Source organism: Pezoporus flaviventris, unplaced genomic scaffold, assembly GCF_033815535.1.
Source record: "Pezoporus flaviventris isolate CSIRO_AGI_PZ_B2104156 unplaced genomic scaffold, CSIRO_AGI_Pfla_v1 ptg000244l, whole genome shotgun sequence".
NCBI lineage: Eukaryota > Metazoa > Chordata > Aves > Psittaciformes > Psittacidae > Pezoporus > Pezoporus flaviventris.
In genome coordinates, this window is record NW_026892791.1 from 64,416 (window position 1) to 80,937 (window position 16,522).

General features: G+C 60.1%; 2 protein-coding genes across 6 annotated transcripts; both read right to left on the reverse strand.

The window, feature by feature from the left end:
* Window positions 1-181: 181 nt before the first annotated feature.
* PIAS3 (protein inhibitor of activated STAT 3) lies at window positions 182-9,813 on the reverse strand. Of its 3 annotated transcripts, none has more exons than XM_061442705.1 (15): window positions 9,715-9,813; window positions 8,771-8,826; window positions 7,640-8,016; window positions 6,747-6,831; window positions 6,205-6,255; window positions 5,148-5,238; window positions 4,081-4,215; window positions 3,876-3,981; window positions 3,410-3,483; window positions 2,859-2,935; window positions 2,247-2,383; window positions 1,858-1,984; window positions 1,506-1,630; window positions 1,205-1,242; window positions 182-1,099 (listed from the first exon to the last, which is right to left on the reverse strand). In XM_061442705.1, exons 3-15 carry the CDS (start codon window positions 7,938-7,940, stop codon window positions 887-889), a joined length of 1,560 nt encoding a protein of 519 aa, XP_061298689.1. In that variant the 5' UTR covers window positions 7,941-8,016; window positions 8,771-8,826; window positions 9,715-9,813; the 3' UTR covers window positions 182-886. The 3 variants fall into 3 exon arrangements, with proteins under 3 accessions (XP_061298689.1, XP_061298687.1, XP_061298688.1); XM_061442703.1 differs by having other exon boundaries at window positions 2,859-3,019; window positions 9,715-9,812; XM_061442704.1 differs by lacking the exons at window positions 8,771-8,826; window positions 9,715-9,813 and adding an exon at window positions 8,548-8,736 and having other exon boundaries at window positions 2,859-3,019.
* A 655-nt stretch (window positions 9,814-10,468) lies between these two features.
* On the reverse strand, window positions 10,469-16,135 carry ANKRD35 (ankyrin repeat domain 35). Of its 3 annotated transcripts, XM_061442699.1 has the most exons (13): window positions 15,915-16,135; window positions 14,768-14,898; window positions 14,585-14,673; window positions 14,261-14,325; window positions 14,069-14,126; window positions 13,862-13,932; window positions 13,677-13,783; window positions 13,103-13,278; window positions 11,970-12,874; window positions 11,388-11,810; window positions 10,847-10,936; window positions 10,706-10,771; window positions 10,469-10,590 (listed from the first exon to the last, which is right to left on the reverse strand). In XM_061442699.1, the coding sequence occupies exons 1-13, from the start codon at window positions 15,951-15,953 to the stop codon at window positions 10,531-10,533; spliced, it is 2,280 nt and encodes a 759-aa protein (XP_061298683.1). In that variant the 5' UTR covers window positions 15,954-16,135; the 3' UTR covers window positions 10,469-10,530. The 3 variants fall into 3 exon arrangements, with proteins under 3 accessions (XP_061298683.1, XP_061298682.1, XP_061298681.1); XM_061442698.1 differs by having other exon boundaries at window positions 11,388-12,874; window positions 13,677-13,723; XM_061442697.1 differs by having other exon boundaries at window positions 11,388-12,874.
* Between the last annotated feature and the right edge of the window lie 387 nt (window positions 16,136-16,522).

Sequence of the window (16,522 nt, forward strand, 5' to 3'; positions counted from 1 at the left end):
CAGCAGCACTGGGAGCCAGCACCTCTGGCTGCGGGGAGAGCAGAACATCATCCACACACCCATCCAATCCATCCATCCATCCCCACATCCCCACCCAGAGGCATCCAGGAGCCACTTCCTGACGTTCCCAACTCTTCCCACCACGGCAGTTGGGGTCCTGCTGCACAGCACCAGCTCCCAATGGATTTAATACCTTTATTGCATGGAAGCACCCACAGCACCTGGGCTACAAGGCCTCATCCCAATGGAATCCTGCTCCCTGCTGCCCCAGCCCCAAAACATCCCACTTGGAATTCCAGGAGCCACAACTCCCATTCAGTCCATAGATAACCTGGGCAACATCACCACCTTCAGTTATCCCTATGTCCATAGGGAAAACAGGGGAAAACTTGGGAACTATCCATGCAACTGGAATTACAGATTCTGTGTGTGTTCCCTGACCAGCTCCAAGCTGGAAGGAGGTAAAAAAAAGTGGAAAAAGGCAGGTTTGGCTTTTAAGAATCCACGGGAATTGCACTGGAGGGATGGGGCACCCAGGCTCTGGCTTCATCCCAGCCTTTCCCATTGGCTTCTTCCCTTAAAAAGGAGGATTTCTTCCCAGCTGGAATTCTGCTCTTGGAATTCTTGGATTCTGTATTGGAATTCTTGGGAGTTCTATAGAGGAATCCCATGGGATAGAACCAGGTTGAAGATGCTGCTTCCAAAGTCAGGGGGGTTGGTTTAACCCTTGGGAAGAGGCACTTCCCAACCCCCCATCCCAATCCCAGTGGATACAGAGTTCACCAGCACAAGGGGTGGGAATTGCCCAACGCAGTGGTCAGGTCCCACCTGGAGACAAGGCCAGGACTCGGCCTTGTGTCCCATCTATTCCCAGCGGGAATGCTGCTCAATCCAGGGCGATGATGTCAGATCTGCATCCCGGCTGTGCTGTGGGGCTGCTCTGGAGTGTGGTGGTGGCCACGATGCTACTGGTCTGATGGGATCCGGCCATGGACATGGGGGTGACACCAAGGAAAGGCCTGGAAGTGCTTCCATATGGGAAGAGATGGCCAAGGGCATCCTGCTCCTGCAGGGAGGTGATGACTGAAGGGCTGTAATGCTGCCAAGCAATGGGAATACCTCAGTCAGCTCCTGGTACCCATAAAACCCCATCCAAGGGGATGGAGCCATCCCAGAGCTTCTCAAAGCCACCACCCAAATGTACCTGGTTTTCACTTGGAAGGAAGGAAAACAACTCCAGACCTAGAATAGGAAAAAAGGGGAATAAACATCCAGTGGGGAGGGGATTCTAATGGGTCCAGCCCCCTTCTCAATGAGATCCCAGCATCCTGACAGCTCCCCAAAGCTGGAAGGGCTTTGGATAAAGGACGGAGGGATGGAACAAGGGGGAATGGCTTTAACCTGCCAGAGGGGAGACCAAGATGGGATCTTGGGAAGTTTTTCCATCCACCTACCCACTCTGGCTGTGCTGACTGGTACCTTCAGAGGGAGGGACCTGTTGTTACCTGCAAGTTCCGAGTAGGAAGGGTGGAAGTCAGGAACGGGGAGGTTGGAGACATAGTCCCTGCCCAGGGCTGCCATGGGAGCACTCCGGAGCACAGAGGAGGGCCGGGGGTGGATGCTCAGCACCCTGGAACACAGCAGGGACACGAGGAGCATCACTGGGAGCAGCCTGGGAAGATCCAGGAGCTGCCCCCTGAGGTGCCACATCCCAGCACAGGACACCCGGAGAACAGGGGGTGCTTCCTGAGAGCTGTGTGTGGGGAGGGGAAGGAGCAGGGAATGAGCAGGAAGTGAGCAGGGAATGAGCTGGGAATGAGCAGGAAGGATGCAAGCCGGGGCCGGACCCCGCCTCACCCCTTGTGCCCGGGGACGCTGCTGAGCGGCCGCTGCCTCTTGGCCGCCGGTGCCTCCTCCTCGTCGGACGAGTCCCGGGTCAGGTCGATCACCTCTGCCCGGGGCCCGGCGCCCGCAGCGGGAGCGGCTGCAAGGGAAGAGCCGGCATCAGCCCCGGAGCGCCGCGGCTCCCGGAGCGCAGGTCCCAGAGCGCACCAATGCCAAGGGGAAGCAGCAGCTTTCCTGCTGTTCCCAGCACAGGGCCTCTCGTGCTCCTGGTGGTTTCAGCTCAATCCCAAACTCCAGCTCCAGCCCGGGCTGGGGGATGCTCTGAGTGTTGCTTTGCAAGTTGGAATTCCAAGCATTTTGGCATCCCAGCCAAAGGACTGGTGAGGAAAGAGCTTCCATACCCTCAATGCCACTGAACACAGAGGTCTGGCCCATGTCCTGCTTCTCCTTCTTCAGCTTCATGGGGCACCAGGAGCCATCCTCCATGAACTGGATCTCATCACAGTCTGTGCAGGAGTTGAGGATTTCCACGAACAACCTGCCAGGAGAGAGCACAAACACTCCATGGAATCCTGCAGGGATGAGACAAGGGGAATGGCTTTAACCTGCCAGTGCCTGCCCCATCCCTGGTAGTGTTCAAGGCTGGGCTGGATGGGGCTTGGAGCAACCTGCTCTAGTGGAAGGTGTCCCATGGCTTTCAATGAGCTTTAACTTCCCACCCAAACATTCCAGGATTCCACGATTCGGGAGCAGAACTGATGGAGCTCAGGAGCTGGGCTCAAGGGGTGCAAAGAATTAACCCCCTGGGCCAGCATCACCTGCACGTTTAGCTTTAGGATATACAGTGATTGTGACAAAGGCTTCTTGTTCTTTAGGAGAAACCTCTCCAGACTGGATCAGTTTAGGGAATGGAGTTACATCCCATGTTATTCCAGGCTGTAAGCTGTGTCAGGATGGCAGAGATAAGCCTTAGAAGAAAGCCATGACCCTGCGTAAAGAGCCCTCAAGCTCACCCATCGATGATCAGGTCGTCGTATGGGGCTTTCTGGTCACACACAGGACAGGTCCACGTGGGCTTCTTCTCGTTCATCTGCAGGTAGAGGGCTGCATCGAAGCACTGCAGGTGGCTGCACGTGGTGGCTCTACAGGGCACCCTCAGCCTCATCTTACCCAGCTGAGGGACAAGAGACAGGAGCTCAGGGGGATTTATCCAGCCTCTTTCCAGGGCTAATTCCCATCTTGCCCCTGCCCAGCGCATTGACCTGAGCTCAGTGTCCAAGAGGAGTTAATGGGGGAGAGAAAAGCTTTCCCTGAGGAACTGGTGCCCTTTGGTTTGCTTTGGAAGCTCATTCCACATGCTAAGAGTGAAGGGGAAAGGCAGGGAGAGGCTCCCCAGGAGGCTGTGTGAAAGAGCAGCAGGCTTGCTTGCCTTTGGGCCTCAAAGCTGGCTCCTTTGCTACCAAAGCAGGGCTGCAGCAGCACCTACACAGTGGTTAAGGTCAAAGCAGGAAGCTCTTTGCAAAGGCCCAGCCAAGAGAAGAGGAACATAAATGTAGAGACCTACTGGACACAGCAGGGACACGCGTAAGCTGGTTGTAGCTATCTCACTGTCGGGGTCAGCAGTTAGCTTTTCCTTGACTGCAAGAAGAGGAGGGGAGAGAAGGGTCTCCTGTCATCATCCTCCTTCTTGGACACGCAGCGACATGTACAGACGGGATGGAGCGTTCCACATCACCCTGAGGTGCTGGCACAGGGTGGCCAGGGAAGCTGTGGATGCCCCATCCCAAGGCCACAAGGTTGGACGGGGCTTGGAGCAACCTGCTCTAGTGGAAGGTGGCTTTAGATAAGCTTTCACGTCCCTTCCAACCCAAATTCCATGGGGATTCCATGATACCACCACGTGTTAGTTGGATGAGTAAACCCAGTGTAACACCCATGTGGGCCAGGCAGGCAGAATTCCCAAGCCAGGCTGTCAAGCGAATCCCATCGACCAGCTGGGAAAAGGCTGGGAAAACCCAAGAGGGACTTACTGAGGGCTCGGGAATGATCTGGGTTTCGGATGCCCTTGGCCCGGAGCTTCTGCAGCAGCACCACAGCCGTCAGCTGCTTCACCAGGTACACGGACAGTGAGTAACTCTGTTGGAGAGAGCCCCGCTCAGGAGAGGGCTCGGTGCCTCTGCCAGCCCATCCCTACGGAACGCAGAGGGATGGAGCAGCAGCTCCCACCCCACTCACCCGGCCCAGCTCTGAGGACCAGTTGACCACGAGGCTGTTGGGGACGGTGGCCGAGAGCCGCGCCAGGGGCGTGATGTTGACCGGGCGGTTGGGCCGCTTGGGCTCAGTACCGCTCTTGCTGGGGGGGAGGTAACCCTGTGGGGCAGAGAACCTTGACTGAACCCTTCCCAAGGTGTAAAGGCCACCAATGGGCACCTCCAACCCCCTAGAATGGGTTGTGAAGGAGCTTAAGATCATCTGGTTCCATGGGCAGGGACAGCTCCCACTAGAACACATTGCTCCATGCAGCATTCTCTTCTCCATTCCCAGTGTTCTCAGCCTGGCTCCTGGGAGCTACTCCAGCCCCTGCTCATCCTCGTGGCCTCCTCTGGACTCTCTCCCAACAGCTCTGTGTCCTCCTTGTGTTGAGGGCACCTGAGCTGCACCCAGTGAGGCCATAAAGCCACCTATGGGAGTCTCCAGCCCTCATTCCACCCCTCAGGATGTATTTCAAGTCATGCTTTAGAGCTTGTCTGGGAATTGCTCTACAGATCCCAAAGTACTGTTAGTCCTTGTTATTCATTCCTAATGGGATATTAGGATTGTGGATGCTCCATCCCTGGAGCCCACAGGGTGCCTGGAGAAGCTGTGGCTGCCCCATCCCAAGACCAGCTTGGAGGGGACTTGGACCAACCTGGTTTAGCGTAAAGCATCCCTGCCCATGATGGATGATCTTAAGGTCCTTTCCAACCTAAACCGTTTTAGGATCCCCTTATTGCTCAAGGAATGAGGGATAAATGGTCCCTTTAATATCCATACCATGAGAAAGGAATCCCAGTGTGAGCTCAACCCCAGCACTGGCACTCCAAGGTGTCTACAGGGCAGGTTAAAGCCATTCCTCTTGTCCCATCCCTCCAACCCTTGTCCAAAGCCCCTCTCCAGGTTTCCTGCAGCCCCTTTAAGCACTGGAGCTGCTCTAAGGTCTCCTGGAGCCTTCTCCACGCATTGAAGGTGCTATTCCATGGATCTCAGCTTTTACCAAGGGCAGGCTTCAGGCTCAAAGGAATCCAGAAGGAAGATTTACTCACGGGCAGGGGACAGAGTTTGCCATTGACCTTGACAAATAAGTTAGGTGGGAAGTGATCTTCCTGGGGGCAGCTGGTTTCACACAAGCAGAACCTAAAGGAGAAAGTGGCCAGTGAGTGGTGACATTCCCAAACTTCCCTTTGCCAAGCGGAAATCCCTTTTCCCCAAGCAGAATGGATTCAGGGCTGGAAAACAGGAGGTGAACAGCGCCACAAGTGCTTCAAACCCTGTTTCACCACCAATGACTTCAAGGGCTTCTCTACATCAACTCCCTGCCTGTGGCTCTGTTGGCATCCCCTGCAAGTCCCAATCCTGCCCAATCCCAAGGCTCTGGGTTCCTCTCCAAAGTGCCTGCTCCCTGAATCCCACCATAGCCCTGTGCTGGAGCAGGACCTGGAGCCACAGGTACCTGGGAGTTCTTGCTCGGGAACACACACAGCAGGAAGAGATGGTGCCCACCACCTCTCACATGAAGGTTTGCTTCCTTGGAAAGCTTCCTTTTGGAAAACCCTTCACCCTGCCACCCAGAGCACGGCAAGAGGCGCACCCTGAGCCTTGGAAACCATGCACCCAGGGGCTGTTGTGTGCTACAGAAGAACCATTTCCGTACGTCCACCTTGTTCCTGGGACCGTCAAGGCCTACTCCAGTGGAAGGTGTCCCTGCCCATGGAGCTGGATGGGCTTTAAGGTCCTTTCCAGCCCATTCCAACCACGGGTGAATGTTGGGGAAGAGCCATCCCAGCTCCTGTTTGGTGCCACCAAGAGGCAGAGGGTGCTGGGGAGGCACCTCCATGGATTTTACCATTCCCACTCTCCACATGCCATGGATTGTGTTGAGTAAGAGCTGAGGGAAAATCAAATGTGAAGCTCAGGAAGCTTTTGTCTCATTCCTGCTTAAAACCAAGAGGAAGGAGTTCTCCAGGAGCCCCAAAATGCTATGAGATGTTTTGCTGCCCTTCAAACAGGGAATCTCATGCGGCAGCAGCTCCAGGGGCGATTCCAAACCTGAAGGCAGGGCAGAGGGATGTTGATGGGATGCTTTGGGTGGCATTCCCTTACCTCAACTGCACTTGGATGGTGTAGTCACACTTGGCACCTGGTAAGAGATCTCTGCAAGAGAAGAGAAGGGCTTCAGATGGGCAGCAGCACCCACTGGAGCATCAGAGCCCCACAGCAGGACATTGCCCTGAGTCCTGTTGTGGCTGCTCCATCCTAAAGCCAGGCTGGAATGGGCTTGGAGCAACCCGAGCTCCAGGAAAGTGGAGGAGGGTGGCTTTAGATGATCGTTAAGGTCCCTTTGAAGCCAAATTCCATGGGGATTCCATGATGCCACCACTTTTTAGTTGGACAATGAATAAAACCAGTGTAGCTAAAGGGTAAATCCATGTGGACCCACAGGCAGAATTCCCATGCAAATCCCATCAAATAGCTGCAGAAGTGATGGGAAAAGGAGGAACACCCCACGCCCCCCCAAGGCTGCTGCCTTTTGGGATGCCATCAATGCCAGCCTCACTGAAGATCCTGCCTGGAGGCACAGCCTCAGGTCTGGGATGAGCTGGAACGGCTGGAGCCCAGTTATGGCATTCCAGAAGTTCACATACCGGGAAGTGAGGATCTGCTGGACCTGCTGGGGGGTGAGAGCGAAGGTGAAATGAGCCTCCTCGAAGCGCTGGCTGGTGCTGGAGGCTGGAGAAGAGATAGGAAGTGATTCCAAAGCCATAGGAACACCAAAGCACAGCTCGATCCATGGCCAAGATTAACTGGGAGCCACAGAGCTGAGCTTTTCCAAGCGGATATTCCATTCCTATCCCTATCTCTAGTACGAAAACCAAGACCTGGTGGCTTGGACAGAGAGGAGGTGACTCCAAAGAGCACCTCCAAGCACAGGTTCTTCAGCAAGGTGGGGGGGGGGGGGGGTGGGGGGTGGGTTTGCTTCCCCAGCGCTGAAATGGAATTCCTGACCACTGCAGGAATTCCAAGGAATTCTGACCATCCTCAGGCTTGCTGTTCACATCCAGAACCAACTCCCGTCTTACAACCAGTCCCTGCTCTGCTGGCAGCCTCCATAAACCCAGAGAGAAACAGCTCCAACATTCCCAGGAGCACAGGGAGAGCTTGGGAAGATCCAGGTGTGGGGAAAAGCTAAAGCTGGATCTTCCTCACTTGAAGCAGAGTGGGGAGGGACCAGGGGGCTTCATCCCCATCCCCTGTCTCACTGTCCTCACCCATCACCACCTCCTCCACCCCTGCTTTGTTTGCCTCCCCCATAGTCCAGATTCCTGGCATTCCACAGCCACCACGAGCTGAATGGAGAAGGTCTGGATGCCCTGTCCCTGGCAAGTGTTCAAGGCCAGGCTGGAGCAACCTGCTCTAGTGTGAGGTGTCCCTGGACGGGCTCTGAGGTCCCTTCCAACCCAAACCCATTCCATGACTCCATGATCCCACTGCCCTCCCTTGGGAAGCCCCAGGCTCTCCCTGCCACCCCCAAACATACCCAAGGTGGTGGGTTTGATCAGCTCATCATACACCTGGTAGAAGGGCAACCTCTTCATCGTGACATCAGGGTGCAGGGGGTGCACGGGGGGAGTCCCATGCTCCACATCCACCTCCTGCTTGGCTCCAGGTCTCGGAGGTGGGAATGTTGCTGCCATGGGGCTGGAGCTGTGCCCATAGGGAAGCTGCCCCTCTGTAGTGGGTGCGGGCAGGGGCCCTGCCTGCATGTGGAGCATGGGGAGGTGGGAAGGGGCCAGGGGCTTGCGGGGAAACTTCCTCCTGTAGAGCTCCTTAATCTTCATGGGGGTACTTGGGCTCCTGCTTCCTTCCAGGCAGGAGAGCGTGGAGCCGGGATACCCCACAGCTCAGCACCATGTGCTGCAAGGGAAGGGAACCACCGTTACAAGAGCACCAGGAGGATTCCACACTGGATACTCAAAAGGTTGCTACAGCCCAACCAAAACCCCCTGGAGCTTGAACTTAAACTAAAGCCAGGCTTTAAGCTCTCAGCTGAACCCCACTTAAAGCCCAAAAGGGGGTTGAGGTGCTGCTTTTCCTCTCCAAAGGATACATTGGAAACCAACCCAATGCTTCCCAAAGGAGACAGAGCTGAGGAAATGCTGCTCCTGAGCTCAGGGGATGGCTTCTTGGAACAGGAGCAGCCATGGACAAGTGCTATGGAAGCACAGATCCACCTCCATGGGTGTATCCATGTGCTCAGCACTGCCCAACTCTGCCTTCAGGGCAGGGACAAAGGGTTAAAGCCAGGATCAAGCAGCTCACGAGGGATCGGGAAGACTTTTCCCTTTGGGGTCCCCAAATACAATGCACTCAGCAGCAGGTGGACTCCGCATCCAACCCTCCTATAGAGCCCCATAGAGCTTCCCATAGCACCAGCCCCACAGAGACCTCTTATGGGGCCTCTATGTCCCCTTTATCGCCACTGGGGCTCGGGACACACTGGGGCTGTGTCCATCCCAAACCTCATTCCAGGGACTCACTGCTTGCCTTGGCCTTTAGCAGGGAACTTACACCCCATATTCCAGCCTTGGGGGGGGGGGGGGGGGGAGGAATAAGCATTAACCCAACAGGGAGAAGGATTCCAAGGAAAACAAAGCAGCTTTGGGATTACCAGGGCAGGAACTCCCTGTTCCACAGGAGGGCAAAGGAGGACACACGCTCGCATTCCTAAAGGAACAAGAGATGGAGGGGGGTGAGAGCCTGGCCCATACCCCCCCCCTCTGCTCTGTGGGGCTCAGCTCCCTCCCCACAGCCTGGCACAGCTCTGAGCCCCCTGGCTCTGCCCCGCATGATCCCAGCCCCTCACAACACCCGCCATGGGTCCCATAGCCCCTCACAACAACACCCGCCATGGGTCCCATAGCCCCTCACAACAACACCCGCCATGGGTCCCATAGCCCCTCATCACAACATCCACCATGGGTCCCATAGCCCCTCACAACAACACCCGCCATGGGTCCCATAGCCCCTCATCACAACATCCACCATGGGTCCCATAGCCCCTCACAACACTCACCATGGGTCTCACAGCCCCTCACAACACCCGCCATGGGTCCCACAGCCCCTCACAACACCCACTATGGGTCCCATAGCCCCTCACAACACCCACTATGGGTCACACCGCCCCACACAGCCCCGTTATGGATCCCACAGCCCCTCACAACACCCGCTATGGGTCCCACAGCCCCACACAGCCCCGTTATGGATCCCACAGCCCCTCACAGCACCCGCTATGGGTCCCACAGCCCCACACAGCCCCGTTATGGATCCCATAGCCCCTCACAACACCCGCTATGGGTCCCACAGCCCCGTTATGGATCCCACAGCCCCTCACAACACCCGCTATGGGTCCCACAGCCCCACACAGCCCCGCTATGGGTCCCATAGCCCCTCACAACACCCGTTATGGGTCCCATAGCCCCACACAGCCCCGTTATGGGTCCCACAGCCCCACACAACACCCGCTATGGCTCCCATACCCCCTCACAACACCCTCTATGGGTCCCATAGCCCCACACAACACCCGCTATGGATTCCTACCACCCCCCGCCGCACTTTCAGCTCCGCCGCCGCCATCTTGGGACACGGAGCACTGCCGCGCAGCACCGCGCATGCGCCAACAGACCACGCCCATTTCCCTTAGTGCCCCGCCGACTTCCCTTATGGCTCCGCCCACTTCCCATATGGCCCCGCCCCTCTGCCGCTCGCCACGCCCTCTCAGCCTCACCACGCCCCCGGGACGGAACTGGGGGGCTGTAGCCTCCTATGGGGCTGTGTGAGCTGTATGGGGCTGTATGGGCCTGTGTGGGGCTGTCTGGGGACTACTGTTATATGGAGCTGTCTGGGGCTGTATGGAGCTGTATGGGGCTGTGTGTGCCTGTTTGAGGCTGTATGGAGATATATAGGGCTGTGTGAGGCTATATGAGACTGTGTGGGGCTGTATGGGGCTGTGTGGGGCTGTATGGGGCTGCGTGGGGCTGTATGGGGCTGCGTGAGGCTGTATGGGGCTGCGTGAGGCTGTATGGGGCTGTGTGGGGCTGTATGGGGCTGTGTGGGGCTATATGGAGCTATATGGGGCTATATGGGAACAAGCACTATATGAATCTCTATGGGGCTTTCTATAAGGCTCTTTGGGGCTCTATGGGGACTTGGTGCTATATGGCACTCTATGGGATTAGTCCTATTTGTGCCCACCCGTGGCCTGGCTCCCAAACCCACCCCGCGTACCCCCATGGAGCAGGACCCTCGCTCCCAGCCAGGACCCTCACACTGCTGCAGCCAAAGGCAGCCAGGGACAGGGAGCACAGGATGGGACCAGGAAGCTTTGCCTATTTAATGCCTTAGTGGGAGCCGTGGGGCCGATCCTGCCCCTCAGCCCTGGGTGCGCAGGATGCGCAGCAGCATGGCGTGCACCCCCTCATCCATGAATCCCTGCGGGAGGAAGAGCTTTGCCAGGGAACGGGGTCCCAAAGTGGGTGCTGAGCTCCATATTGCCCAGCATTCCAGCTGGAATTGTTCCCCTGGAGCCAGGGCTTCGGGGTCCCACCTGGGCAGCGTTGAGCAGATGGGTCCTGTAGATGGCCACGATGTCCCGGTGGTTCTTCTGCTGGACCTGGGAAGAAGGAGGAAGAGGAGGATGTGGAGGTGGGGTGCTGGGTCCGAGGGGACCGCGGGTGCTGGCACCCACCTCCAGTTGGAGCTGGAGCCGGGCGCTCTGGCTGCGGAGCCCCAGCACCTCTGCCGACAGCTTCTCTGTTTCCACCAGCAGCTTCTTCATCTGGGACAGGGATGGGGACAGCGATGAGAAGAGAATGGTTGGCAATAGGGAGAGTGATGAGAAGGGAATGGCAGTGGAAAGAGGACAGTTATAGGGATGGGAAGGCAATGGGGATGGATATAGAAGGGGGATGAGGATGGGAAGGGAATGGGGATGAGGACAGTGATGGGAAGGGGATGACGGTAGGGACAATGATGAGGACAGCCTCAGGAAGAGGATGGTGATGGGAAGGGAATGGCAATGGGATGGGGACAGTGATGGAAATGGTGATGGGAACGGGATGGGGACAGATATGGAAGGAGGACTGGGAAAATGATGGGAAGAGGATGGTGATGGGAAGGGAACGGCAATGGGAAGGGGAGAGTGATAAGGACTGTGATGGGAAGGGGACAGCGTTTGGAACAGTGATGGGAAGGGAACGGCGGTGGGAAGGGGCCGGTGCCGGCCTCACCTTCCCGTCCTTGTCCCGGCAGGCCCTGGCGAGCTCCCCGGCCCTGTCCCGGAGGCTGCCGAGGCTCCGCTCCAGCCCGTCCGCGCGCTCCCGCAGCTCCCGCAGCTCCCGCTCCCGCTCAGCCGCCCGGCCCAGCGCCTCCTCCTTGGCCCTCGCCTCCTCGGCCGCCACCTCCCGCCAGCGCTCGGCATCTCCCGCTGCTCCCGGCGGCCCCGGGGGGATGCTCCGGTCGCGCAGGGCGGCCGCGGTGCTGACCAAGCGCTGCAGCGCCCGCGGCACGCAGGGACCCGCGGCCAGCACCAGCTCAGCCACCGCCTCCTCCAGGTCGGCCAGTACCGCGGGCACAGCGTCCCCATCGCTGCCGGGGGCTCCTGCTGCGGGGGTACCTTCGCCCTCCATCTCTGTGATGAGCTGCAAGGCCTCCTGCTGGGACCGCACCAGCCCGTCCAGTTTGTGGTGCAGCTCCCGCAGGATACCGGCCCCCGCGTCCCCGGCCGCTTCCCGCACCCGCTCGCCCACCCCATCCCGCAGCAGCGCCAGCTCCCGCCGCTGCCGAGCCAGCTCCCGCCGCAGCCTCCGCACCTCCCCCTGAGCGGCACCTTCCAGCTCCGGGTCCTGCTCCCGCAGCCCCCGCAGCTCCTCCTGCAGCCGCTCCCGCTCCCGCCCCAGCCGCGCCAGCTCCGCCAGGAGCATCCCGTTGCTCTCCTTCAGCTCCTGCATCTCCTTCTCCGCGCTCCCACCCTCCCCCGGCGGCTCCTCCCGGCTCTTCCCACCCGGAGCCGGCTCCGGGCGTTGGGAAGGCGCCGCCGTCCCGTTGAGCGCCTGCGGCAGCTCCCGCTCGAGGGTTTCCAGGAGGTCGCGGGATTCCTCCAGGATCTTGGTGTGGGTCTCGTCGGCGCGGCTCAGCGCCTGCTCCAGCACCAGCACCAGCTTCTCCCAAGCGGCCAAGCTCCTCCGCACGGCCTCGGCCGACACCACCTCGTAGTGCAGTTTGCTCCTCAGGGCATCCTCCACCTCCTTCTGCAGCCCCTTGCTCCGGGTGAAGGCTCCCACCTTCGCTTCCCGCAGCCGGGCGCACTCATCCCGCAGCCAGCTCAGGAAGGGGACCAGGGCAGCGGCCCCGGCCCCGGGACATGTCCCCCCCGGTTGGTGTCCTTCACCCTCGGCCATCATCCTCTTCCTCAGCTCCTCCATGTGCTGCGCCAGCAGGGCCAGGCAGGCGCCATCCTCATCCTCATCCAGCATTCCATTCCCGGCTCCGGCCAGGAGCTGCGCCAGCTCCCGCACCTGCTGCCGGATGCTGTTGGAGGCGGCCTCCAGCCGCTGGCATTCCCGAGTTTTCCTCTCCAGCTGCTCCTGCAGCCGCTGAACATCGCTCCCATCCTGCTGCTTTTCATCCTTGCCCTCATCTTCCTCCTCCTCACTGTCACTGCCCGGGGTCCCCTCTGTTTGTGGCACGGAGTCCCCGGTGCAGCCAGCACCGTTCTCTGCTGAGAGGGGAAGAAACGATCCCATTTGTCCCGCTTTTACACCTTTTTCCCCTAAAACAAGCAGCCGGGTGGTGGGTGATGGTGATGGGGTGATGGTGACGGGCTGATGGTGGCGAGGTGATGGTGACGGGGTGATGGTGATGGGATGATGATGATGGGGTGATAGTGATGGGGTGACAGTGATGGGGTGACAAGGGCAGGGGGTGGTGACTGGGGGACTTTCACCTCTCCCACTGCAGCGAGCGCGGCGTAGGAGCCGCCGGAGGGCGCGGCTGGGGATCTTCTGCTCCAAGTGGTGCCACCGCTCCTCGTCCCCTGTGTCCCCGAGGGCCGCCCCATGGCTGAGCAGCAGCTCGGCCGACTCCAGGCTGCCGTGTTCGCAGGCCAGCGCCAGGGCTGTGCTGTGGAGCAGTGACATGGTGACATGAGTGCTCAGTGGCATGGTGACATGAGTGCCCAGTAGCATGGTGACATGAGTGCCCAGTGGCATAGTAGCTTGGTGACCTGGGTGCCCAATGGCATGGTGACATGATGGCATGGGTTCCAAATGGCATGGTGACATGGGTTCCCAATAGCATAGTGACATGGTGGCACGATGGCACGGGTGCCTATTGGCACAGTGACATGATGGCACAGTGACATGATGGTGGCACAATGCAACCCGTTCCTTGCCACTCCTTTTCCCCTCACTCTTCCCTTGGGGCCAGGAGGCATCCCCAGGGTGCACCGAGCGCCATCAAGCCGTTATCCTGCACACGGGGCACAGCACAGACACCCCCCTGTCCCTGCAGACACTCACTTCTGCTCCTTGTCGGCCAGGTTGGGGTCGGCGCCGCGCTGCAGGAGCTGGGCACAGATGGCAGCATGGTTGCCCCTTGCCGCCAGCATCAGGGGGGTCTGCCCGTGCTGGGGGGACATGAGGTGCTGTCAGCGCCCCCCCCCAGCACCCATTGGGTCCCACACGTCCCCAGGGTCCCCACTTACTGCATCGGTGACATCCAGGACGGCCTCGTGGTCACAGAGCAGGAGGACACTGGAGGCACAGCCCGAAGTGGCTGCATGGGCTGTGTCAGCACGTGGGGGGACGGACACGGCTCTTTTGGGGGTCACTGGGACATCCCCAACCCCGTACGAGCCTTCAAGACCCCCCCAGCCCAGCCCAGCCTGGTTTGGGCCCCCCCTGGCACTCACCAGCCCAGTGCAGAGGGGTTCGGCTCTGCCCGTCCACGTGGCCCTCGTTGGCACCGTACTGGAGGGGGACACAGTGGGCAGCTCCTTGTCCCCATGTTTATCCCCATCTCCATCCCGAGCTCCATCCCGTCTGCACCCCCAGCCCTGTCCTTGTCCCCATCCTTATCCCTATCTCCATCCCCATCCCCGTACCTGCAGCAGGACCTTCACGCACTGGGGCTGGCAGGCGATGGTGGCCAGATGCAGCGCGGTGCTGCCTGCAAGGAGACACCCTCGGGCTGGGCACCGGCGCCCGAGAGGACACCGGGGAGAACCCCCAACCCCAGGGGACACCCCACCTTGGGGACATCACCCCATGGCATGGCAGGACAGGGATGCTGCCCCAGAGCTTGCAGCCTCCGGGTGCAGGTCTGGGGTACACTCAGCCCATCAGCATCACCATCACACAGGGACTGGACATTGGCTCCATGGGGTGTCCCCGTCTATGGGGGTGTCCCCACAGTATCCCCCTCTTACCATCGTCATTCTTCTCATTGACCGGTGCCCCATGGGCCAGCAGCAGTGTCAGGCACTCGGTGAGACCCTTGGATGCAGCCAAGTGGAAGCTGGAGGAGGGAGAGTGGTGGCTGCAACCCAGGTACACTCCCCCCCCCCCCCCCCCGGTGTCCCCCATGGTGTCCCCTGTGGGGGGGAACATACGCGGATTGCCCCACGGCGTTCAGCTTGGCAGGACGCGATGTCTTGCGGGCGGCGAGTGCAGCCACGCGCCCCACGTCCCCCTTCTCCACTGCTTCCAGCAGCTTCTGGTCCTGCTTGTTCCAGCTTTCCACCTGGAATGGTGGCGGCGAGGGGAAACTGAGGCACAGGCTTGCGGGGGGTGTGTGTGTGTGTGTGTGTGTGTCAATGACCGCCCCCCGCAGCGGCGTGGAGCCGTGCCTCAGTTTTCCTGCTTGCTGGAGGGCTCCATCGGGGATGGGGTCGCGAATCCCAGCGGATCCCGGCCCTGGGCGCAGCCAGCAAGGGGAGGCGAGGCCGGAGCGTGCCCCAGCCTGCTCCTGCCCGGCTGGTTTGTCGGGCTCGGCCCCGCCGCCGTGCGGGGTGTGGTGGCACCGACCGGCGCTCGGGACCGGCAGCGGGATCAGGTCTGGGAATACGCACCGGGACGGGCACCGGCATCGGGGGCCGAGCATCCCAGTATCGGGGTTGCGATTGCAGCCACCCTGGAGCCAGGACTGGGAGTGCAGGCGGGGGATGGATTGCGGTTGAGGTCGTAGCTGCCATTAGGGCTGGGGTCAGGATTGGGATTGTAGCTGGATTTGGGCTGGCATCAGGGCTGGGGTTGTAGCTGGCACTGGGGCAGGCATTGGTGCTGGGATTGCAGCTGGAATCGGGACTGGTGTTGGGTTGTAGCCAGCATCAGGGCTGGGGCTGGGATTGGGTTTACAGCCGGCACTAGAGCTGGGATCAGGGCTGGGATTGCAGCCAGCATCGGGACCAGCTTTGGGTCTGGGCTGTCACCAACACTGGGGCTGGACTGAGGTTGGGGTTGTAGCTGGCATTGGACCTGGGACTGGGCTCGCAGCCAGCATCGGGGCTGGGACTGGGAGTGCAGTCGGCACCAGGACCAGCACTGGGTCTGGGATGCAGCCGGCATCAGGGCTGGGACTGGGGCTGGGGTTAGAATTGGGATTGAATCCAGGATCGCAACCAGGAACTGTTGGGGGGGGGGGGGGGGGGGGGGGGCTTCCTCCCACCCAGCCCCACAGGGTTGCCACGGCAGCACCCATGGGTGCTCAGCGGGCCCGGGGCTCGCTGACACCCGCAGTCATGGGGCGCCGGGACTCACCGCCACCTGCGAGCTGGAGCAGGAGAACATCCTCTTCATGGTGGCGGGGGGGCACAGACCGGGGACACCCCCAGGACCCCGCGGTGCCGCGCCGGTGCCGCTGCAGGTCTGTGGGTGCCGGTGCTGCCGCCCCAACGCGCGGCCTCCGCCCCGTCACCTCCCCACGCCCGCGGCTCAGCCCGGGCTTGTCCCGTCCCCTCCCCGGCGCCGTGGAGCCCCGGCCCCCCTCCCCCGGCCCCAAGCACCCGGGGTGTGGGTGTCCATCACCCTGCACAGGGCTCTGTGACCTCCCGGGGGTCCCCATCACCGCACTCGGGGGAACACAAACCCCAGTATGGGACACACACAGAGCACACTTTGGGGTCAGACACCCCAAGACGAGGAACACACATGCCATTTTGGGGGGGACGCACACCCCATTTTGGGGGAGACACACCTCACTTTGGGGGACAGAAACCCCAGTGTGGGAGTGACACATCCCACTTTGGGGGTCACACACCCCAATATGGGGACCCCCCCCCACCGTATGTGTTTGAGACTCATCCCACTCACTGCACAACCTCCCCCCACAGGGCTCCCTTGCCCCCTCCGCCCCCTGCACATTTTGG